Genomic DNA, 25,071 nt, shown 5'->3' with positions numbered 1-25,071 from the left:
ACTTAATATCCTCTTTGCCCAAACTCTTGTCTATTTACAGGTAAGTTCATGTTCCTTTGCATTTAATACAAATCAAAAAATGATTTGCTTCATTTGAAGGGAGGAAGCCATGTCCATGGATTTTTGTTTGTGGTTGAAATTATATTTATTTATTTATTTTTAATTGTTAATAATTATTTGTATGGGTCTTCATGTTAGAGGGACCACCTAACAACGCAAAACATGCCTGCAGACTAATTATTCTTAATATAAAATAATGATGAGTTTATCAAACAAATAGAAATCGATTTTTATGTATGAAATCAATTAAAACAGCTGCTATTGGCAACCACGAAACATATATTTTTAGCCAATGGAGAGAAAAAGTAAACAACTTAAAATAAAAATGGTTAATTTTTAGCAGTCAAATTGGAGAATGGTTGAAAAAAGAAATGGAATTTCTGTTTTTGGAAATTGTTGCGTAAGCAGTGGCGGTTATTTTTGATTTTGCTAATTTTAGCTCCGATTTTCTACAATTTTTGTAATGCATAAAAAGTACAGATTGGGATTTCCTGATCAACTGAGGAAGCTGCATCTGTTGCAGCGTCCCAGCTTACAGGTTACTTCTATGATCCATGCTTCACTTTTCTTAAAACATTTCTACCTGAAATGAAGCATGATTCTTTAGGATTCTTTGTATTTTTTTTTCTGGGATTCTATTGATTTGAATTTCTTATACTGCTTGTAATTTCTGGGAAACAACAGTGACTTTTCTGAGTATTTTCTTTTGTCATTTTCTTTGTTGACCAGTTGTTTGATGCCGAAATTCTTTGATTGTTGAATTCTTTTTCCCATCGGAAGCAGCCTGATTCCTCTGTTGGTTTTGGCTTGGTGATGATCACATTATTTTAATTACTCTACTGAAGCTGCATCATCTTTATTCCATCTGTTGTTTTTGGAAAAACCAATTTAACGATGGCCACAGAAACTCTTCTTAATCTGTGGGAAAACATGGCTAAATTGCCTCTTGTTATGCTCTTGAAGGATACAAGGTACTCTTTCTTTTAGAAAGTTGGGCATTAGTTTTAGGGTTTTTGATTCTACAACTATTTTTAGGAACATCTTTATTTTTATGATTATCACAGTATAAATTTTTTAAATAATGCATATCTTGCAGCTTGGATTTTCATCTTCTTCTTCTTCTTTTAATTGTTTGTCAAGAGGTTTTGTGATAATATTATTAAATCTCACATGTAACTCTATGATTTGTTTGTCCAGGAACGTTTTCAATATGGATGAGTTAGCAGTAGAAATAGCACAAATTGCAGTTCCTGCTGCACTTGCTTTAGCAGCAGATCCTGTTGCTTCTCTAATCGATACAGCATTCATTGGCCATTTAGGTTTGTACATGTGATCTCCATCTTTTCTTGAAGATAGCCTGCATATCCACTACTTAATTTCCTTCCTATTCCATTTTTTTAAGCTTTTCTCTGCTGATCCATATTCAATAAGCTTTTATCTCTGAGTATTTAGTATACAGGAACTGATCAATTATATATTTGTAGATGCAGTTTGCATTCATTGTTGCTCATGAGAAATAATTACATTTCTGGATGCAGAAACTTTACTGGAAAAAGTTATTGTTTGATGCATTGTAAATGAATAGATAAGTAGAAAGCATACAATATGGTCGTGAAGTTCTATCCAACATGAAACGGATCCACTTGAACCTAACATGGATAATAAATAATATATCTTTATTTTGAATCTATCATCCATCATAGGAAAAAATAAATATTTTTTGTCAACATCAATGGCTCATTAATATTATTACTTGTAGGACCTGTGGAGCTTGCTGCTGTGGGAGTTTCTATTGCCATTTTTAATCAAGTGTCAAAGATTGCAATTTTCCCACTTGTCAGTGTTACCACGTCTTTTGTTGCCGAGGAAGAAAGTGCTGGAAAATCGAGTAACGACGAAAATGCATCACTTGAAGATGGTTTGCTTGTCAATAAGGAAACGGAAGAGCTATTACCTAAATCTGGTAGGTTTATCCTCTGTTTCCCCTTAGTTTGTTGAAAGAATACACCAATTGAGTTGCAAAGATCTGGATAGAGCTCCAACTCACACGTTGTTCTCGATTGATTTCCTTATAATTCCTGGAATATGCTCCTCACTTTTAAGACATTCTGTGTTTTCCACTTAACAAGAGTCTACATGCAAATCATCCTCTGCAGGCAGCATTTCCACCAAAAGGCACATACCATCTGCTTCTTCAGCATTGGTTATTGCTTGTGTCCTTGGCGTAATCCAGGCTTTATTCCTCATTTTCTCTGCAAAACCGATCCTGAGCTACATGGGTGTACAATCTGTAAGTCTTCTTCAAGTAGCATTCGAGTGCTGAAAAGTTTGTGTATTATTTCTCATTCCTGTTGTGATTTTTTATCTAAAATTATTAGCTCCACCGGGTTATCTCGTCAATAGGTTGTTTGATGTTCATGTTTTTACCTAACAGCACAAGTTTTTCAATATATCAATATGCTCCAGTTTATTTCACGCAAGTTAGTCTAAAACTTTTTATTGTTCAAACTTCAAAAGACAAGTTCTCTGAGGAATGCATTTTCTGTTGTGCAGGATTCCCCAATGCTAATACCAGCACAACAATACTTGACATTGAGGTCACTAGGTGCTCCTGCTGTTCTTCTTTCACTAGCGATGCAAGGGGTTTTCCGAGGAATTAAGGATACAAAAACTCCTCTATTTGCTACTGGTAAGATAGATGTTTCACCTGTAAATATGTATGCCCTTGATATATTGGTGAAATATGTATCTATATTTTTTAATATCTATAACAATAAAAGCAAAGAGAAACATGACATAAAATCAAATAATGTGAAGTGATTTTTGCTGTGTTCTTCCTACCTTTATATTTGATCTATACTTCATTTATATGGATTAGCAGTTCCAAAGCTTATAATTTATTATTATTATCATTTATTTTTTTGTAGTTGTGGGAGATGTAGCAAATATCATCTTGGACCCAATATTTATATTCGTATTCAGATTGAACGTCTGTGGTGCAGCCATTGCTCATGTTATTTCTCAGTAAGTTCCATCTTTCTCCTGAAGATGAGATAGCATTCCAATTTTTCTTTGTGGTTTCTGGCATGCTGTTGATTGATTTTTTGTTGAGGACACTATGGTTCACCTTTTTTTTCCTTTTAATATTCTGTTTTAGGTACCTAATCTCCCTGATTCTGTTGTGGAAATTAATTGAACATGTTGATCTATTGCCTCCCAACATTAAAGATCTACAATTTGGTCGATTTCTAAAAAATGGTAAGGTTTTTCCTTTTCCATCCTTCTTAAATGCATTGTCTCCTTGGGAATTATCTCATTCCTTTTCTATTCATTTTTTTGCTGTTCACTTTGTATGCTACTGCAACTGATCAATGAATTGCATTTCCACTAAGGATTTATGCTGTTGATGAGGGTAATAGCTGCGACAATCTGTGTCACCTTGGCTGCATCATTGGCGGCAAGACATGGATCTACTTCAATGGCTGCATTTCAGGTTTGCTTGCAGATTTGGATGGCAACTTCTTTGCTTGCAGATGGGCTGGCTGTGGCTGGACAAGTAAGAACTGTTTCTTTTAATGAACTGAAACCACTTGCATGTGTTTGTAAATATTTGCATAATTCCCTTGCCGGTGGATCTTTAATTACTATATCCTGTCACTGAAATATTTGAGTTTCATTTCCATCCCTTTACTCCTCCTTGTTCTTAAATTTTAATGTTAAAATATCTAACCCAACTGCAATACCAAGAGCATTTTACTTGTCAAACATCTCCAAGAAATGGACTAATGCATTTGAACTTTTCCAGGCAATGCTTGCAAGTGCATTTGCAAATAAGGATCACGACAGGGCCAAGGCCATTGCTTCTCGTGTATTCCAGGTACGGAAATACCTCAGCATTAAGTTACAAATTTCCCTGTAAATATTTTAATTGTGTGCTTTTCTTTGCAGTACGGTTTGCTTTTAGGCCTAGTTCTCTCGATCTTCCTTTTCGGTGGACTACAGTTTGCTTCAAGATTATTTACAGAAGACGTCAATGTTTTGAATCTTATTGCCGTGGGCATCCCGGTAACTATTCACTTTTTCTAATTACAAGAACCAACAATAGGAGTTTTTTTCCTTTTCTGTGCTTTGGATTATGGAAAACTTTTCGGACTAAGACTTTCCTCTTTTCTCTTTTTATGCTGATTAGTTTGTTGCAGCAACTCAAATCGTAAATGTTTTAGCCTTCGTTTTCGATGGAATCAATTATGGAGCATCTGATTTTGCATACTCTTCATACTCAATGGTATGCCTCGCCTTCTACCCCAGTTAAAAAGTTCTTCAAAACATCAATTCATTTTGCTTTTGTGTTTAGATAAGCTTGTTTGGCTTCCAAGAATACAACAGAAAATCAACACTTTAATTATCTTATATTATTTTTCTTCCCTATTATACCATTAACAAATATCAAATCCTTGTTATACTTCTCTTATTTTTCGCATTCTGCTAATTTCTTCCACCATGGTTCAGGTTTTGGTGTCAATAATAAGCATCCTATGCTTATTTGCTTTATCATCTAGTCATGGCTTCTTTGGCATCTGGGTTGCGTTGACCATTTTTATGACTCTACGCGCATACGTGGGCTTGTTGAGGTAACGGTTTCAATTAGAAATATTGATGTCAAATTTATACCTATACTTTTATATTATTTCATATTGTCTCGTTAAACACCTGAACTAAATTTGCAACTTATTGAATACTTAAACTTACAAGGATTATAACAATCAAGCACAAATTAACGATATTATTGTTGATTTATAAAAGGATGTGAAAAATAGTTTGATTTATTACTTACTACTCTCGAATTTTATTGATTGAACACTAAATTTTTATAAAATGACAAAATTATACTTCTCGAACTTTGTCAATTTATAAAAATTCAAAGAATCAAAAAAATTTAGAATATAAACAATAATACATGTGATTAATTTTTATTTTTCTTCTAATAAATTATTATAGGATGATTAACTTATAGTTAATTATTATGATTTTTATAAATTTAAATATTAAATAGATTATAATTTTAATTTAGGCATTCAGTAGTTTAATTTATTTATCGGTGATTGTATTTGATTAATATTTTTTATGTAGAAATTTATTTTAACAAGTACTTTTATTTTTGCAGAATAGGCACTGGGATGGGACCTTGGAGCTTTTTAAGAAAATAAGCTTTTTCTCCGTTTGTTTATCATAGCTAGCAAATACCATCTAGCCTATTTAGAAAATGGGAGAATTTTGGAGATCATTACATTTTTGGCATCTTTATTAGTCGTAGGTTTTTCGATCTGTACGCATTTTAATACAAATGCATATACAATCTGTTTTAAGAAAAAAAAGAAAAATGAAAAAAAATGTAGATGCAATTTAATGTAAATAATTGCCATCATTAATTCATTAGTGTTGGAGCGATTTATTTTTGAATAAAAAAATTTAAATTAATTCTTATAAAATAACACAGTATTTTAGTAATTTCTCTTAAAGAATGAATTTTTTTTTTAAAATTAGAATTAAATTTTTTTATTTCAAACAATAAAATTAATTAAATTAAATTTATATGAAATTTTGTATTCCAATTAAGAATATATAATCTTATTGCTTATAGATTTCTGTTTATGTAATGACTAATTCTAGTATAATGAAAATAAAATAGAGGAGCAAGGCCAGAAAATGGATCTAAGAAATAAGATCGTCCAATTTACACATTATTATATTTTTCATTTTTAATATCTTGCATCAGCCCTTCTAAAATTAGTAAAAATTATTCAAAATATAATGCAATAATATAATATAAGTTTAGCCCCTTAAATAATTTAAAAAATAATTAATAGCTTAATAAAATTAATTTCTTTACCAATTAATCTCTCAAATTTTTATTAATTCTCTAAATATTGATTAAAATTGAAGGATTAAAGTTATTTGATTTTCGTAAAAGTATAAAAATTTACTTGAAATTAATTATTCAAACTTTTAGATGAAACTTTTCTATTTTTATTTTTACTCTCACTTTTATTCCATGATCAATTATAAAAAAAAAAACGCTTATTTATTTTTTTATTTCTTATTTTACTTTCTCTCTTTTATATCATTACAAGTAAAAAATTATATATATTTATTTTTATGTGATGTATTTACGTTATCGTTTTATTCAATCTTTGATAAAAAAAATCTTTGATTTTTATCAAAGGTGCAAATCTATCGTGGGTGAACTTAGGATCTATGACAATTTTCGTGGCATTTCACGTTAATATAACCTTATGGTTGGACAAGAAAATTTGAAATATGAGTTTTAAATTTAATAAAGTTATATATTTTATTTTTTTAATCAGACTCATGAATAAATATTAGGTTGATATTATTAATTTTATTATTATTAGTATTATTATTATTAGGTTAGGATCGGGAGATTACAAAGGTGAATTCCAGATTTTAGCGTGTTATAAAAATAAAAATTACTATTTAGATCCTATTGTATTGGAAATTTCAGTCATTAATCTACTGATTTTAAAAAATATATTACAAACATTTCTAAAACTTTAAAATATCTATTAATTAATTTTAGATCTTATTGTATTGAAAATTTCAGTAATTAATTTAGTGATTTTAAAAAATATATTACAACATTTCTAAAACTTTAAAAAATCTACTAATTAATTTCTCCATCAATTTTAGTTGTTAAGTATTACGCAAAAGTTTCAAATGTATTTAATATGAATAAATTAATTAGTAGATATTTTTGTAAAATTGAGGGATTAATTAATAAATTTTAACTTACTACAGAAACTAAATAGTAAAATCTTTAATAGATAAACTAATAAAATGACTAATTAGTATATTTTTAATACCTTAAAAATGTATTAATATATTTTAAAAAACAAATGGATTAATAATGATTTTTTTTATAATATAGAGACTAAATAGTAAATTTTATTTTTATAAAAAAATTTAAAATATCTTGAATGGATTAATTAATATATATTTTTATAAAAATAAATAACTAGTTAATGAATTTTTTTGTCACATGAACTAAATATTAATACATTTAATAACTAAAAATAATGAAAAGACTAATTAGTAGATCTTTTAAAATTTCAAGATTGTTTTAATTTATTTTTTAAAAAATTATTTTAATTTATTTTTTAAAAAATTATTTTAATTTATTTTTTAAAATTGAAAAAATAATTAATGAGTTTTTTTATATTATAAAAACTAAAATAATAAATTTCATTTATAATAATAAAATAAAAATATATTTTCTAAATTAATTAAATAAAAATATATATTATAAAAACATGAATTTGATTGATAGAGATAAAATCTTAACATTTTTAATAATAATCTAATAAAAGTTGTGAAGAAAAATGATGGTTTGGTATAACCTATAACAATAAAATTAATATTTCTAGTTTTTAGTTTTTGATTTTTTAATTTTAAAAATTATTTTTTAATACGTAGTAAAAATAAAAACGCAATATTTTTAAACGAATGATTTTGTGTTTTTTTATAAAATAAAAAGTAAAAATAAAAAGTCACAACAATAATGATCGCATGCTAAACTTACAAGAACAACAATTAAATACAAATTAATTATATCATTGTTGATTTAAAAAAAAATATCAAAAATAATTTAATTTATTACTATAACAATTATAACAATTTTATTAATCGAACTCTAAATTTTCACAAAAATGATAAAATTATATTTATGAACTTTGTCAATTTATAAAATTATTGAGTATAGTGGCAAGCGATTAGTTTTTATTTTTTTCCGCCGGCTAAAGCTTAAGACCTATTTTTTTGGCTAAAGCTTAAGGCCTATTTATTTGATCAATGTTCTTTATGTAGAAATTTGTTTTTACAAGTACTTTTTATCTGCAGAATAGAAATTGGAATGGGATCTTGTAGCTTTCTTAAAAATTGAGCTTCTTCTCCGTTGTTCATCATAGATAGCAAATACCATCCTGACCTATTTGGAAAAGGGAAAAATTTTAGAGGTCATTGCATTTTGGCATATGTATTAGTCATAGGTCTTTCAACCTGTACACATTACAAATGTAAACGCAATCTATTTCGAGAAAAAAACAAAAAAAAGATGTATATGTAATCTAATTGTTTCGGCCAATGGCCATAGGAAGGCCTCTTTTTTGTATATTCTTTACAAAATCAAAGACCTTTTTTTTTTCCGGACAATAATCATAGTAAGGCACAAATATGTTCCAAAATCATCATGCTCCTCGACCTGCAACTTGGAGCAAACATTCGACCTTGTTGTTTGAACAGTATTAGGACTAAAGTAAATCAAGGATTTCCTGAAGTTGATTGCCTTCCACTCGAGTCTCAATAAGTATGGATAGAGCTTTTGCACCGATAATGAAAAGATATGGACTTAAGGGATCTTCCTGTCTCAACCCCCTTCTTGAAAAAATCAGTCCAATAAGATTCTCTTGTTGAAGAACCTAAAAAGAAATCGTTGAAACTTACAGAAACGTCAAGTCAACCCCATTATCACTAAACCCCATCTTCTGCATTATTGCTTTTAAAAAAGACCATTCCAATCTATCTTATGTTTTACTAATATCGATCTTTAGCACTAAATATCCAACCTTCCCATTCCTTTTAGCTCTCAGATAATGAAGCATTTCAAAAGCAACCACAAAATTATCTTGAATATGTCGTCTTGCCACAAATGCACTCTAGGTTAGAGAGATAATATGTGGCAAAATATGCTTCAATCGGTTAGCAAACATCTTGGTAAACATTTCGAGTTTTATTTTTTTAGGATAAGTGCTAGGATTATCTGATTTAACGACTTTGGAAATGTCCCTGAGATAGCCCATGAAGCACAGAAAGAATAGACATTGGCTCCAATAACATCCCAATACTTTTGAAAAAACCTAGGGTTTAATCCATCAATCCCAGGTGACTTGTCACTTCCCGTACTAAACAGTACCTTTCGTATATCATCACTAGTAAAAAACTCCTCCAGTATTTGATTATCCTCTTTTGTGACACATCTAGGGACAAGATTAATAACACTATTTGGTGCACAGGATTGTGACCTATAGAGTTTGCCACAATAATAAGAAATTACCTGATTTAGCCCAGTGTCCCATGCCAGTTACCGCCTCTGTTTTCTACTTGGCAGTAGCTTTCACATGGAAAACCGGGTATTACAATTACCATCCCTTAACTATGCTTCCTTTGCCCGTTGTTTCCAAAAAAGCTCCCCCTATTCAAAAAGTTCAGCCGATATGTTTTTACAATATAGGGACTTTCATCGATCACTAACTATTCTTCAACCCTTCAATCGATGAATCTATGTTCTACAATCCTCAGTCCCTTCCTTAAATTTGTTCCTGTAATTCTAGCCCCACTCATCCAATTTTTTTGCTACAAACAGTAAGCTAATGATGCATATCCTCTGTTACTGTATTCGTCCAACAAGTTTCAAAAATCTAATTCTCTAGTCCATTGATTCTGAAAATGAAAAAGATGGGCCTGCTGTCGTGGAACAAAAATCTATACCTATAAAAATTAAAATTGGTAGATGGTCGGACGTGGAGATATCCAAAACTAAACCCATTGCTACAGCCCAGCCCAAACTGACCCAAATAACTTTTTAGATCATTTTCTACTTGATCGAAAATGGTTAATCCAAATTAGTTACACTCTTCCTGTTGAGAAGTGTTATTGTAGAGGAGGAAATTGTTGCTGAAAATCTGATTTTGCTTCGATTGTTCAGACCAAGAGAAGTTAGGATGATTCTTCCACCCTTGATTGTAAATGCTTGAGTATGGATTACCCATGTGTCATTGCCCATAGTTGTTGACATAATTGATTTGCTAAGCTGAAAAATCTTGTCCCTAACTTTGATTTTCATACCCAAAGGTTGCTCCATAGCTCATGTCATTCATAGCATTTACATTCTTAACATACATTCCCATGGTCATCTTATCCATCCTTCTAGCTAAGGCATCAACATGACATTGATCATTGACATGGCATCAATCTCAAACATTCTAGCAGCTTTCTTAGCTTCACTCTTCACATGAGCTCTTTCACTATTCCACTGGTAGTTTTTGTAAGCTATCTTGTCCAAGCAAGCAAAAGCATCATCTTCAGTTTTTCCCATTAAATCACCTTTTACAGCTTCATCAATCGCACTTCTCAAATTTGGAGAAACGACATTGTAAAAGTGTTGCACTATCATCCACTTTGGTATACTATGATGAGGACACTTCCTTTGAAGTTCCTTATCTCACTCCAAGCTTCATATAAAGACTCATCCTCCCTTGGTGTGAAAGAAGTAAGCTCAGTTCTCAACTTAGCCATCTTGCCTGGAAGTAGATACTACTCAATAAAAGCCTGTGACAACTGCTCTCAACTGGTAATAGATCCAAGTGGCAAAGCATTGAGCCACTCTCTAGCTCTATCTCTTAATGAAAATGGAAAAATTCTCAATCTGATTGCATCTTTAAAAACTCCATTAAGCTTGATCATATCACTTATCTCCATGAAATTGCTCAAGTGTAGATGTGGGTTCTCAGTAGATTGCCCACTAAAATGAGATTGTTGTACCATTTGAACTAAAGACGACTTTAACTCAAAATTATTTGCATCAATCCTCGGTCTCACTACACTAGGCCAAAAATCACCAAAACTAAGATAAGCAAGATCTCGAATTGTTCTATTTTTTTTGTTGAGCCATAGCTTCTACTTCTTGAGTATCCTCCTCTTCTTCTTCCTAAATTATTTCTTCAATGTAAATTTGATCTGTCTCATATAAAAGAAAATATCTGAAAAAATTCAAAAATAAAACAAGCAAGTAAAAAGATAATAAAAGAGAAAAAAAATGTCTAAATCAACTAAACAACCAATCACCTAATATCAAATAAAACTAATTCTCCGGCAACTGCTTGGATTAATCAATTTAATACTAAAATGTGCTAACTAAACTAAAATGTGCAGCAATTTAATTAAAATTAACAAAAGAGATAACAATGAAACTAATTAATTCTATACTAGCAAGAGGAAATAACTAGCATTGGAAGTGATTAAACTAAACAATGGTAAATTAACTAGAAATTAACTAAAATCAACAATTAATCAAGATTAAAATTCAAATATGGGAAGGCGATTTCAGAAATTCGAGCTTCACACTCTACTTGATCTGATTTTTTTCCAATTTCTATCAATTAATGAGTATTCTATTTCTTGAAGGAATTAATTCTACAATCACCTTAGATTACTTTTATTTTAATTGCTTTACACATTACGTTTGCTGATAATCAAAATATTAATAAAATTAGTATAAGTTTTTGGTACTCAATCACAATGCTCGTGGGAATGATATCTTACTCATCATTATATTACTTGTTGCGATTCCGTGTACATGCGGATTTTGCACACTGACGCGCCGCGATCTGAAGAGGAAGAAGCTGGACGATGCTGGCCGGCGCGATCTAGTCAGGAAAGGGAGAAGATGGTCGGCTCGCAATTTGAAAGAAGAAAGGTTGTTCGGCGATGGAGGGGTTGTTGACGCATGCGATGGGTGGAAGCGGGTTGACACTCCGCAATCTAGTGGAAGTGAGGCTAACGGCGATAGAGGTTGGTCGCCTATCGCCAGTTCGACAGTGCCGCTTGGGTGTGGTGGTGGTCGACGGTGGATAGGAAGGGAGAGAAGGGAAGAGAGAAAGAGATGAGTGGCTGCTTTGAGGAAGAAGAAGAGAAAAGAAACTTTTTTTAGGTTTTTATCTTTTTCTACTTAGGGATTTTGAAAATTTAATTTACTTAAAAAAAATTTTAATAAAAACTCCTTTGAGTGCTCAGAAGATTGCATAAAACATGGCACAATTGTGCCATAGCTTTTGCAATCTACTGACCTAATTTCCTATTATATGGTAAAGTTTCCTTAAGGAGGTTAGAAGGCTGCATAAGACACGACACAGTTGTGCCACTGCTTATGCAACCTACTAACCTTGAAATTTCTACTCTTTAAAATGAAAGCAAAAATAGATGAAATACAAGGGACTTTAACAAACATTGAAATAAAACGTTTTTCTCGTCAAATTAACACAAAAAAAAATCCTAAAAACTTATTTGAACCCTTTAAACATGAATTAAAACCTTTAAAATCAATCATTTCTCATCCAAATCCTCAATAATTATACATAAATCAACACCTCATCAATCTCAAACTCAATCAAATATCTACAAATCAATATTTTCAATCATATTCCTGCAAAAAATGAAAGTTAAAGAAAACTTTTCTTTCTTCCTTCAGCGTTTCATGAACCATCTACAAGACATCAATTGACAGTTTCTTGATAACAATTAAGCTCAATATCGGCAAATAATAATAGACATTTCAAATTCAAAATTTGAGGATTATAAAACTCTAAAAGAGAAATAAGCAAAATATATAATTAAAATATTAAAAGATTGGGTTGCCTCCCAATAAACGCTTGTTTTAAGTCACTAACTTGACCCCCTTCAAGAGGCTTTCAAGTGGATCAAATGTGTAAAAGTTGTCTCCTATTTTTATAGGTGCACCAATGTATTTGAATTTCAGCTTCTTTTCATTGCATATGAAAATACCCTTTACTTTATTAAGAACTCCTATCACACCTTTAAGAGTAGACTTAGAAAATTTTACTTTTTTGGACTTTTTAGCTTTATGAGAATATAAAGATTTAAACTTGACCTCTGGAACTCCTTTTTCACTCAATGAAGATGACCAATCTTATTCTTTTGTCCTCTCTTCAAAATTTTGCTCTTGAAAGCATAAAATATCATTGTCATCTTCAAACAATCTTACAAATGCAATAGAAATTTTATCGTTTTCTAGCACATCCACTCTAAGACAAGAACTTGATGTAGCTAATGTGTTGGGAGTTTTAGGTTCAAACAAATTAAACTCAACCTTTTCTTTCCCAACCTTCAATTTAAGCTTTACATTCTTAACATTAATAATTGCTTCTGCAATAGCTAGGAAAGGTCTCCCAAAGATAATAGGAATATTAATATCTTTTTCCATTTCCAATACCACAAAGTTAACCGCAATGAAAATTTTATCCACTTTTAAAGACACATTCTCTAAAATTCATATGGGATACTTGATTGACCTATCCACTAGTTGTAATGATATAGTAGTAGGTTTGAGCTCACTAATCTTCAACTTCTCAAAGATAGATAGAGGCAAAAGACTTACACTTGCTCCCAAGTCACATAAAGCATTTCCAATGTCGGTTTCACCAATTTGGCATGGGATTGAGAAACTTCCCTAGTCTTTCAGCTTTGGAGGTAACTTATTTTGCAACAAAGCACTACACTCCTCCATTAATGCCACAATGTCATACTCCTCTAATCTCCTCTTGTTGGATAGGATTTCCTTTAAGAACTTGGCATATGATGATATTTGAGACAAGGCATCAATGAAGGGTATATTGATATAGAGTTTCTTCAAAACTTCAAGGAACTTGCTAAATTGCATGTCTAGCTTAGCCTTTTGAAATCTTTGTGAAAAAGGCAAATGTGACTTATAAGGCTTCGGTGGAATATATCTTGCCTCTTCTCCTTTTTCAACTTCTTTTTCTTTCTCAGTCTCTATTTTTTTTTCACTAACTCTGTCTTTCTTTTCCTTTAACTCATCTTTCTTTTCTTCTTTCGAATAATCTTTTCTTTCACATTTTTTCTCTCTGAACACACTTTTCTCTCTCATCTTCTTTTTCTTTCTTCTCATCCTCATTTTTCTTTTCACTCTCATCCCCAACAACTTTTTCACTTCTCAAATGAACCAGCTTGCATTCTCTTGGATTCTCGAGTTGGCTAGGTAGCTTCCCTTGACCTTTGCTAAAAGAGCTTGCTCATTGTGCAATTTGATTTTCAAGCATCTTGCTGTGAGTTAACAATTTCTCCATCTTGGAAGTGAGGTGCTTGATCAATTCCTCTTCTTGTTGTTGTTGGAGTAGAAACTTATCCATCATTGACTGTATGGAAGTCTTTTGCTCAAAAATGGGTTGAGATTGCTAAAAATTCATGTCTTGATTTCTTTCAACGTGGAACCCAAGTGGTCCCCTATTTTGTGTTGGAGAAAGTGTAGTTGTGGAGGAGGAAATTGCTATTGAAAATTCTAATTTTGCTTTGGTTGTTCAGACCAAGAGAAGTTAGGATGATTCTTCCACCCTTGGTTGTAAGTGCTTGAGTATGGATTATCCATGTGTCCTTGCCCATAGTTGTTGACGTAATTAATTTACTCAGCTGAAAAATCTTGTCCTCAAATTTGATTGTCATACCCAAAGCTTGCTCCATAGCTCAAGTCATTCATAACATTTACATTCTTGGCTTCCATTCCCATAGTCATCTTATCCATCCTTCTAGCTAAGACATCAAACTTAACATTGATCATTGAAATGGCATCAATCTTAAACATTCTAGCAGCTTTCTTAGCTTCACTCTTCACATGTGCTCTTTCACTATTCCACTGGTAGTTTTTGTAAGCTATCTTGTCCAAGCAAGCAAAAGCACCATCTCTAGTTTTTCCAATTAAATCACCTTTTACATCTTCATCACTTCTCAAATTTGGAGAAACGACATTGTAAAAGTGTTGCACTATCATCCACTTTGGTATACTATGATGAGTACACTTCATTTGAAGTTCCTTATCTCACTCCAAGCTTCATATAAAGACTCATCCTCCCTTGGTGTGAAAGAAGTAAGCTCAATTCTCAACTTAGCTGTCTTGCTTGGAAGTAGATACTACTCAATAAAAGCTTGTGACAACTGCTCCTAAGTAGTAATAGATCCAGGTGGCAAAGTATTGAGCACTCTCTAACTCTATCTCTTAATGAAAATGGAAAAAGTCTCAATCTGATTGCATCTTTAGAAACTCCTTTAAGCTTGATCATATCACTTATATCCATGAAATTACGCAAGTGTAGATGTGGATTCTCAGTAGGTTGCCCACTAAATTGAGATTGTTGCACCATTTGAACCAAAGATGGCTTCAACTCAAAATTATTTGTATCAATCCTCGGTCTCACTACACTAGGCCAAAAATCACCAAAACTAAGATAAGCAAGATCTCGAATTGTTTTATTATTTTGTTGAGCCATAGCTTCTACTTCTTGAGTATCTTCCTCTTATTCTTCTTAAATTACTTCTTCAATGTAAATTTGATATCTCATACAAAAAAAAATACCTGAAAAAATTCAAAAAATAAAACAAGCAAGTAAAAAGATAATAAAAGAGAAAAAAAAGTCCAAATCAACCAAACAACCAATCACCTAATATCAAACAAAACAAAATTTTCGGCAACGGTGCCAAAACTTGTTGTGATATTGCAAGTATATGGGTCGAACAAGTAAATAATGATTAAGTAAAGTATCGTCCCACAGAGAATTAGCGTTTAAGTACTAGGCTATGGTTGAAGCAATTGTTTGGACTAATTAATTTAATACTAAAATTAACTAATGAAACTAAAATATGAAGCAATTTAATTAAAATTAACAAAAGAGATGACGATTAAACTAATTAATAAAATTAACAAAAGAGATGACGATTAAACTAATTAATACTATACTAGCAAGAGGAAATAAGTAGCATTGAAAGCGATTAAACTAAACAATGGTAAATTAACTAAAAAATAACTAAAATCAACAATTAATTAAGATTAAAATTCAAATATGGGAAGGCGATTTTAGAGATTTGGGCATCACACTCTAATTAATCTGGATTTTTTCCAATTTCTATCAATTCATAGATATTCTATTTCTCGAAGAAATTAATTCTAAAATTACCTTAATTCTCTTTCAAGATATCAAGGTTATACCTTAATTAAACCAATTCCTATTTTGGTGACTCTTAATTTAATAAAAACCCATTATGTTCTTTAATTAATTGTGAAATCTCTTATACCCTTAGTCAATCTTTTAAATCTAAGAATATAAGTTTTAATACTAAGTTTTCCACCATTAATCTTCATTTTTCAATACATCAATTAATAATTAAAGCACAACTTTGGTTGGCAAAACACAAAGTAAGAGATTAAAGCACAAGGAAAAAAATCAAGATCAAATATCCAACTCAAAATTAAAAATTAGCACAAATATATTGATAGAAGTTAGTTCAAATTCAAGATTAAAATAGAGTATTGTATACCCAATCTTTAAAATCTAAAAATCCACTCCCCATTGCGATATAGTTGTGCTAAATTGAGTATAATTATTATGCTAGGACTGGACTCTCGTATATTGTGTGGTTCACTAGTGTCTTAAACGGCTTTATCTCGTCTTAAATGGGTAGCTCTTTCTTTGTAGGCCAATTACCTCCGCACAATGATTAATTCAAGTTATTTAATAGTTTCATGCTAGCTATTATATACAATTTTGTTCCTTTTTACTTTACCGATGTGGGATGTGATACCCTTTACCAATGCAAATTTACTCCTCCAACTACTCGACACCAGACAAGGATTAAGTTTGGCTTCAACATGATTAACTCTTATCCTTCCATTGTCCCACGTAAACTTATATTCAACTGGCAACAAATCAGAAAGGCCCTCTCCTGTAACTACACAGGGAAAGCTATGTAACAAATTTGCTGGTTGTGGAAGACCCCTTTCTTCTTATATATAATTATAAAGGATGTAGTTAAAATTGCCTATACAAAACCAAGAAAGATTGCTCATTGACTATAATTCTACTGGTAAATCCCAAGTCTTATGTCTTGTTGCTCGATTAGATTACCCATAAAAGCCCATTATTCTCCATGGATCAAGCCTTAATAGAGACACCTTAACATCACTGTGATAATGAAAAGAGCCAAAAAAGTTAATCATATTACTCCTTTTCACAAAAGTGTTAATCGGTTGCCCTGCTCAGTACTAGCCACTGAAAAAAAATCATTATAATCTAATAAAGTTTTTATTTTACCAATGTCAGGTGAATTATAAGAAAAATAAAATTAGACTTCTTTTCTCTAACTAGCTATTATAGAGTTTGAACTGCTCGTGGATTGCCAAGCTCACAACAGTTATAACTTAATAATAAATTTATTACGGCGGATTTAGGAACCAGTACCCATAACTATGCCTCCCGTGTCCGTTCCAATCACCATTTCCGTCGCCACTATCGAAATTAGAGTGTTCTTCCTCATAAAGCTTATTTCGAACCTATATTCATCTGTGATCATCGTGATGAAGCTTGAAGATGAGGTCCATATTTGTGTTGCATCAGAACCCCATTATTCAACATAGGCAAAGGAAAAAATTTTCTATCCATGTTCAATAAATCCACAAATAAAGTAGAAACTCAGGATCCATTCACACTCCAGTGGAACCCAGTACCAGTCAAAAGCATCCTTCTTTCGCAGCTTCAGGGTCGTACTAATGGATTTATTGACATCCGATTTCATGGGATGAGAATACCTAACTACTTTCTCCAGATACATTTACTGTTAATCATTCAAAAATTTATTAATTTACAAATATTTATAAAAAAATCTTAAATAAAAGCAGTAAGTTTTTGTTTTTACTGATATGCCTTAATAATTTATAATTTATATATTATAATTGAAATTGAAACATTAAAATTATTTAAATGCCATAAAAAATATAAAATTTTAATTAAAATAATTATTTAAATTTTCATATTAAGAAATTAAAGTATAGTCAATTATTATAATAATTGTTTATCGTGCAATTTCAAATCATATTAAATTTATACTTTTATATTTTCCACACTTTTATTATATGAGAAAAAAAAAGCTCATATTTGAAAGAATCCGACCTAAATTGAATTTTTTATCCTAACGGATAGCCTTTTTATTTGGCTAAAATAGTTAACTCAAATTATTTAGTAGTAACCTTCGGGTCTTAGTATTTCGGGTTGTTCTATCTCATTTTGCACGAATAACTCACACGAATAACTCTCTATTCGTAGGTCTACTGATTCTATATTAATTGAAACACCGATACAAATAACTTTTGAATTCATTTTTCACTTTAATCCAAAATAGTTGCTATTGTGTATGATTTAATTTTTCCATATTTACCGAGACATCCCACGTCACCCAGCTAAATTTCACAATATTAATTTCTCTAATTTATTTTATTAAAAATAAAAAAATTACATTATATGCACATGTAAATAAATTTAGTGAACTAAAATTTTATAAGAATTTTGAATCCATCAACTTAAATATATATATTTATTTTATATGATATATTTACTTGATTATTTTAGTAATTTCTAATTTTTATTATATCATTTTAATTTTTAATTTTTTATTTTAATATTGTGCTATATTTACATTATTATTTTTTTAATAATTGTTATTATTTGTTGATAGTTGTTATTATAACTCATCAAAACTTATTTACATAAAGTATTTAGTAAAATTTTATATAATTGCAACTATTTAATAACATAAATTAACTAAAAAGTGTATATTTATATAATTTGTTTATTATTAATATAAATATATAATTATTAATTTATCATATTAAATTATTTATTTTACTATTAAAATAAATAAATACGATATATATGGTGGTGATCTCTTTAATATGAAACAATGATGAGTTGATCAAATACATATAAATCAATTTTTATGTATGAAATCTACATGGGTGCTTTTGAGCTCTAGTTCAAACGCCTCCTCATGGAGGAAAAAAGAAAAAAAAAAGGTCTCTAAAACAGCTAATATTGGCAAACACGAACATATATTTTTAGCAAATGGAAAGAAAAAGTAAACTTAAAATAAAAATGGATAATTTTTAGCAGTCAAATTGGAGAATGGTTCAAAAAAGAAATGGAATTTCTGTTTCTAGAAATTGTTGCGTGAGCAGCGGCGGTTATTTTTGAGTTTGCTAATTTTAGCTCCAATTTTCTACGATTTTTGTAATGCATAAAAAGTACAGACTGGGGTTTCCTGATCAACTGAGGAAGCTGCATCTGTTGCAGCGTCCCAGCTTACGGGTTAGTTCTATGATCCATGCTTCATTTTTCTAAAAGCATTTCTACCTGAAACGAAGCATGATTCTTTGATTCTTTAGGATTCTTTGTATTTTTTTTTTTGTTCTGGGATTCTATTGATTTGAATTTCTTATATTGCTTGTAATTTCTGGGAAACAACAGTGACTTTTCTGAGTATTTTCTTTTGTCATTTTCTTTGTTGACCAGTTGTTTGCTGCCGAAATTCTTTGATTGTTGAATTCTTTTTCCCATCGGAAGCAGCCTGGTTCCTCTGTTGGTTTTGGCTTGGTGATGATCACATTATTTTAATTACTCTACTGAAGCTGCATCATCTTTATTCCATCTGTTGTTTTTGGAAAAACCAATTTAACGATGGCCACAGAAACTCTTCTTAATCTGTGGGAAAACTTGGCTAAATTGCCTCTTGTTGTGCTCTTGAAGGATACAAGGTACTCTTTCTTTTAGAAAGTTGGGCGTTAGTTTTAGGGTTTTTGATTCTACAACTATTTTTAGGAACATCTTTATTTTTATGATTATCACAGTATAAATTTTTTAAATAATGCATATCTTGCAGCTTGGATTTTCATCTTCTTCTTCTTTTAATTGTTTGTCAAGAGGTTTTGTGATAATATTATTAAATCTCACATGTAACTCTATGATTTGTTTGTCCAGGAACGTTTTCAATATGGATGAGTTAGCAGTAGAAATAGCACAAATTGCAGTTCCTGCTGCACTTGCTTTAGCAGCAGATCCTGTTGCTTCTCTAATCGATACAGCATTCATTGGCCATTTAGGTTTGTACATGTGATCTCCATCTTTTCTTGAAGATAGCCTGCATATCCACTACTTAATTTCCTTCCTATTTGATTTTTTTAAGCTTTTCTCTCCTGATCCATATTCAATAAGCTTTTATCTCTGAGTATTTAGTATACAGGAACTGATCAATTATATATTTGTAGATGCAGTTTGCATTCATTGTTGCTCATGAGAAATAATTACATTTCTGGATGCAGAAACTTTACTGGAAAAAGTTATTGTTTGATGCATTGTAAATGAATAGATAAGTAGAAAGCATACAATATGGTCGTGAAGTTCTATCCAACATGAAACGGATCCACTTGAACCTAACATGGATAATAAATAATATATCTTTATTTTGAATCTATCATCCATCATAGGAAAAAATAAATATTTTTTGTCAACATCAATGGCTCATTAATATTATTACTTGTAGGACCTGTGGAGCTTGCTGCTGTGGGAGTTTCTATTGCCATTTTTAATCAAGTGTCAAAGATTGCAATTTTCCCACTTGTCAGTGTCACAACGTCTTTTGTTGCCGAGGAAGAAAGTGCTGGAAAATCGAGTAACGACGAAAATGCATCACTTGAAGATGGTTTGCTTGTCAATAAGGAAACGGAAGAGCTATTACCTAAATCTGGTAGGTTTATCCTCTGTTTCCCCTTAGTTTGTTGAAAGAATACACCAATTGAGTTGCAAAGATCTGGATAGAGCTCCAACTTACACATTGTTCTCGATTGATTTCCTTATAATTCCTGGAATATGCTCCTCACTTTTAAGACATTCTGTGTTTTCCACTTAACAAGAGTCTACATGCAAATCATCCTCTGCAGGCAGCATTTCCACCAAACGGCACATACCATCTGCTTCTTCAGCATTGGTTATTGCTTGTGTCCTTGGCGTAATCCAGGCTTTATTCCTCATTTTCTCTGCAAAACCGATCCTGAGCTACATGGGTGTACAATCTGTAAGTCTTCTTCAAGTAGCATTGGAGTGCTGAAAAGTTTGTGTATTATTTCTCATTCCTGTTGTGATTTTTCATCTAAAATTATTAGCTCCACTGGGTTATCTTGTCAATAGGTTGTTTGATGTTCATGTTTTTACCTAACAGCCCAAGTTTTTCAATATATCAATATGCTCCAGTTTATTTCACGCAAGTTAGTCTAAAACTTTTTATTGTTCAAACTTCAAAAGACAAGTTCTGTGAGGAATGCCTTTTCTGTTGTGCAGGATTCCCCAATGCTAATACCAGCACAACAATACTTGACATTGAGGTCACTAGGTGCTCCTGCTGTTCTTCTTTCATTAGCGATGCAAGGGGTTTTCCGAGGAATTAAGGATACGAAAACTCCTCTATTTGCTACTGGTAAGATAGATCTTTCACCTGTAAATATGTATGCCCTTGATATATTAGTGAAATATGTATCTATATTTTTTAATATCTATAACAATAAAAGCAAAGAGAAACATGACATAAAATCAAATAATGTGAAGTGATTTTTGCTGTGTTCTTCCTACCTTTATATTTGATCTATACTTCATTTATATGGATTAGCAGTTCCAAAGCTTATAATTTATTATTATTATCATTTATTTTTTTGTAGTTGTGGGAGATGTAGCAAATATCATCTTGGACCCAATATTTATATTCGTATTCAGATTGAACGTCTGTGGTGCAGCCATTGCTCATGTTATTTCTCAGTAAGTTCCATCTTTCTCCTGAAGATGAGATAGCATTCCAATTTTTCTTTGTGGTTTCTGGCATGCTGTTGATTGATTTTTTGTTGAGGACACTATGGTTCACCTTTTTTTTCCTTTTAATATTCTGTTTTAGGTACCTAATCTCCCTGATTCTGTTGTGGAAATTAATTGAACATGTTGATCTATTGCCTCCCAACATTAAAGATCTACAATTTGGTCGATTTCTAAAAAATGGTAAGGTTTTTCCTTTTCCACCCTTCTTAAATGCATTGTCTCCTTGGGAATTATCTCATTCCTTTTCTATTCATTTTTTTGCTGTTCACTTTGTATGCTATTGCAACTGATCTATGAATTGCATTTCCACTAAGGATTTATGCTGTTGATGAGGGTAATAGCTGCGACAATCTGTGTCACCTTGGCTGCATCATTGGCGGCAAGACATGGATCTACTTCAATGGCTGCATTTCAGGTTTGCTTGCAGATTTGGATGGCAACTTCTTTGCTTGCAGATGGGCTGGCTGTGGCTGGACAAGTAAGAACTGTTTCTTTTAATGAACTGAAACCACTTGCATGTGTTTGTAAATATTTGCATAATTCCCTTGCCGGTGGATGTAGATTTTACTTGTAAAACATCTCCAAGAAATGGACTAATGCATTTCAACTTTTCCAGGCAATGCTTGCAAGTGCATTTGCAAATAAGGATCACGACAGGGCCAAGGCCATTGCTTCTCGTGTATTCCAGGTACGGAAATACCTCAGCATTAAGTTACAAATTTCCCTGTAAATATTTTAATTGTGTGCTTTTCTTTGCAGTACGGTTTGCTTTTAGGCCTAGTTCTCTCGATCTTCCTTTTCGGTGGACTACAGTTTGCTTCAAGATTATTTACAGAAGACGTCAATGTTTTGAATCTTATTGCCGTGGGCATCCCGGTAACTATTCACTTTTTCTAATTACAAGAACCAACAATAGGAGTTTTTTTCCTTTTCTGTGCTTTGGATTATGGAAAACTTTTCGGACTAAGACTTTCCTCTTTTCTCTTTTTATGCTGATTAGTTTGTTGCAGCAACTCAAATCGTAAATGTTTTAGCCTTCGTTTTCGATGGAATCAATTATGGAGCATCTGATTTTGCATACTCTTCATACTCAATGGTATGCCTCGCCTTCTACCCCAGTTAAAAAGTTCTTCAAAACATCAATTCATTTTGCTTTTGTGTTTAGATAAGCTTGTTTGGCTTCCAAGAATACAACAGAAAATCAACACTTTAATTATCTTATATTATTTTTCTTCCCCATTATACCATTAACAAATATCAAATCCTTGTTATACTTCTCTTATTTTTCACATTCTGCTAATTTCTTCCACCATGGTTCAGGTTTTGGTGTCAATAATAAGCATCCTATGCTTATTTGCTTTATCATCTAGTCATGGCTTCTTTGGCATTTGGGTTGCATTGACTATTTTTATGACTTTTCGCGCATACGTGGGCTTGTTGAGGTAATGGTTTCAATAACAATTTTATATTATTTCATATTAACTCATTAAATACCTGAACTAAAATTACAATCTATTGAGCACTTAAACTTAAAAGAATTATAACAATTAAATACAAATTAATCATATTATTATTAATTTATAAAAAAATGTCAAAAATAGTTTGATTTATTACTTGCTACTCTCAAATTTTATTAATTGGACTCTAAATTTTCATAAAAGTATAAAATTATACTTGTTGAATTTTGTGTGTTTATAAAAATTCAGAGTGTTATGAACAAAATTTAGAATATAATCAACAATACGTGTGATTAATTTTTATTTTTCTTCTAGTAAATTATTGATAGTATAATATCTTATATTTAATTGTTATGATTTTTATAAATTTACATATAGTTTAAGTGTTCAATAGGTTAATTCTGATTAGTATAGGGATATCAGTTAGCTAAAAATTAAGACATGACTGTTTATATGGTTGTATTTGATCAATATTTCTTATATAGAAATTTATTTTAACAAGTACTTTTGTATTTGCAGAATAGGAACTGGGACGGGACCTTGGAGCTTTTTAAGAAAATGAGCTTGTTCATCATAGTTAGCAAATACCATCCTAGCCTATTTGAAAAATGAGAAAATTTTAGAGATCATAGCATTTTTGGCATCTTTATTAGTCACAGGTCTTTCAACCTGTATGCATTACAGTAGATGTATATGCAATCTTTTTGAGAAAAAAAAAAAAAAAAGAAAAAAAAGATGTAGATGCAATCTAATGTAAATAATTGCCATCATTAATTCAACAGTGTTGGAGCGATTGTTTTTTTAAGAAATGAATTTAAATTAATTCTTACAAAATAAGGCAGTACTTCACCGTTCTTCTGAAAATGAAATTATTTCAAATCATGATTAAATTTTTTTATTTTAAATAATAAAATTGATGAAAAAATCAATTAAATTAAATTTATACAAAATCTCTTATTTTAATTAAGGGTATATAATTTTATTGCTCATAGATTTCTACTAATTCTAGTATAATGAAAGTGAAATAGACGAGCAAGGCCAGAAAAGGGATCTAAGAAACAAATTCTCCAATTTACACATTATTATATTTTTCATTTTCAATATCTTGCATCAGCCCTTCTAAAATTAGTAAAAAATATTCAAAATATAATGCAATAATATAATATAAATTTAGCCCCTTAAATAATTTAAAAAATAATAATAGCTTAATAAAATTAATTTCTTTACCAATTAATCTCTCAAATTTTTATTAATTCTCTAAATATTGATTAAAATTGAATGATTAAAGTTATTTGATTGTCATAAAAGTATAAAAAAAATTACTTGAAATTAATTATTCAAACATTTAAATGAAATTTTTCTATTTTTATTTTTACTCACTTTTATTCCATGATCAAGTATAAAAAAAAGTTTATTTATTTATTTTTTCTCTTATTTCACTTTCTCTCTTTTATTTCATTAAAAGTAAAAAATTATCTAATTTACATATACACATATAATCTATGGTTTTATAAAATTTTGAATTAATAAACTCAAAATATATATTTATTTTTATGTAATGTATTTACTTATTGTTTTACTTGATCTTTAATTTTTATCAAATGTGCACATCTGTCGTTGATAAACTTAGGATGTATGACAATTTCCATAGCATTTCACGTTAATATAATCTTGTACTTGGACGGAAAATTTGAAATATGAATTTTAAATTTAATAAAGTTATATATTTTATTTTTTAATCAGACTCATGAATATATATTAGGTTGATATTATTATTATTATTATTATTATTAGGTTAGGCAAGGAGATTACAAGAGTTGAATTTAAGATTCTAAGTCGTTAAGTGTAATAAAAATAAAAATAACTATTTAGTTCTTGTTATATTAAAAATTTACTAATTAATTCCTTCATTAATTTTAGTTGGTAAGTGTTTTACAAAAATTTTAAATATTCTCAATATGAATGAATTAATTAATAGACATTTTTAGAAA

At 30.5% G+C, this 25,071-nt stretch overlaps 2 protein-coding genes and 1 long non-coding RNA gene across 4 annotated transcripts; 2 read left to right on the top strand and 1 right to left on the bottom strand.

The window, feature by feature from the left end:
* Positions 1–318: 318 nt before the first annotated feature.
* Positions 319–5,510, top strand: LOC110607803 (protein DETOXIFICATION 42-like). The gene is made up of 14 exons (XM_043959651.1): positions 319–598; positions 790–1,031; positions 1,258–1,379; positions 1,820–2,023; positions 2,217–2,350; positions 2,614–2,749; positions 2,988–3,084; positions 3,218–3,318; positions 3,453–3,616; positions 3,866–3,937; positions 4,009–4,125; positions 4,250–4,345; positions 4,570–4,691; positions 5,225–5,510. The coding sequence occupies exons 2-14, from the start codon at positions 955–957 to the stop codon at positions 5,265–5,267; spliced, it is 1,485 nt and encodes a 494-aa protein (XP_043815586.1). The 5' UTR covers positions 319–598; positions 790–954; the 3' UTR covers positions 5,268–5,510.
* A 2,565-nt stretch (positions 5,511–8,075) lies between these two features.
* On the bottom strand, positions 8,076–12,050 carry LOC110622762. The gene is made up of 2 exons (XR_002489171.2): positions 11,455–12,050; positions 8,076–10,892 (listed from the first exon to the last, which is right to left on the bottom strand). It is a non-coding gene; the product is annotated as an uncharacterized LOC110622762 (long non-coding RNA).
* Positions 12,051–18,715: 6,665 nt separating this feature from the next.
* Positions 18,716–23,885, top strand: LOC122724499 (protein DETOXIFICATION 42-like). 2 transcript variants are annotated; one of them, XM_043959633.1, is made up of 14 exons: positions 18,716–19,073; positions 19,278–19,519; positions 19,743–19,864; positions 20,305–20,508; positions 20,702–20,835; positions 21,099–21,234; positions 21,473–21,569; positions 21,703–21,803; positions 21,938–22,101; positions 22,240–22,311; positions 22,383–22,499; positions 22,624–22,719; positions 22,944–23,065; positions 23,600–23,885. In XM_043959633.1, exons 2-14 carry the CDS (start codon positions 19,443–19,445, stop codon positions 23,640–23,642), a joined length of 1,485 nt encoding a protein of 494 aa, XP_043815568.1. In that variant the 5' UTR covers positions 18,716–19,073; positions 19,278–19,442; the 3' UTR covers positions 23,643–23,885. The 2 variants fall into 2 exon arrangements, with proteins under 2 accessions (XP_043815568.1, XP_043815567.1); XM_043959632.1 differs by lacking the exons at positions 18,716–19,073; positions 19,278–19,519 and having other exon boundaries at positions 19,585–19,864.
* The last annotated feature ends 1,186 nt before the right edge of the window (positions 23,886–25,071 follow it).

The sequence above is a fragment of the Manihot esculenta genome, chromosome 9 (assembly GCF_001659605.2).
Source record: "Manihot esculenta cultivar AM560-2 chromosome 9, M.esculenta_v8, whole genome shotgun sequence".
NCBI lineage: Eukaryota > Viridiplantae > Streptophyta > Magnoliopsida > Malpighiales > Euphorbiaceae > Manihot > Manihot esculenta.
The sequence above is the reverse complement of the archived record's forward strand: the minus strand, read 5'-3'. Positions and strand labels throughout refer to the sequence as shown.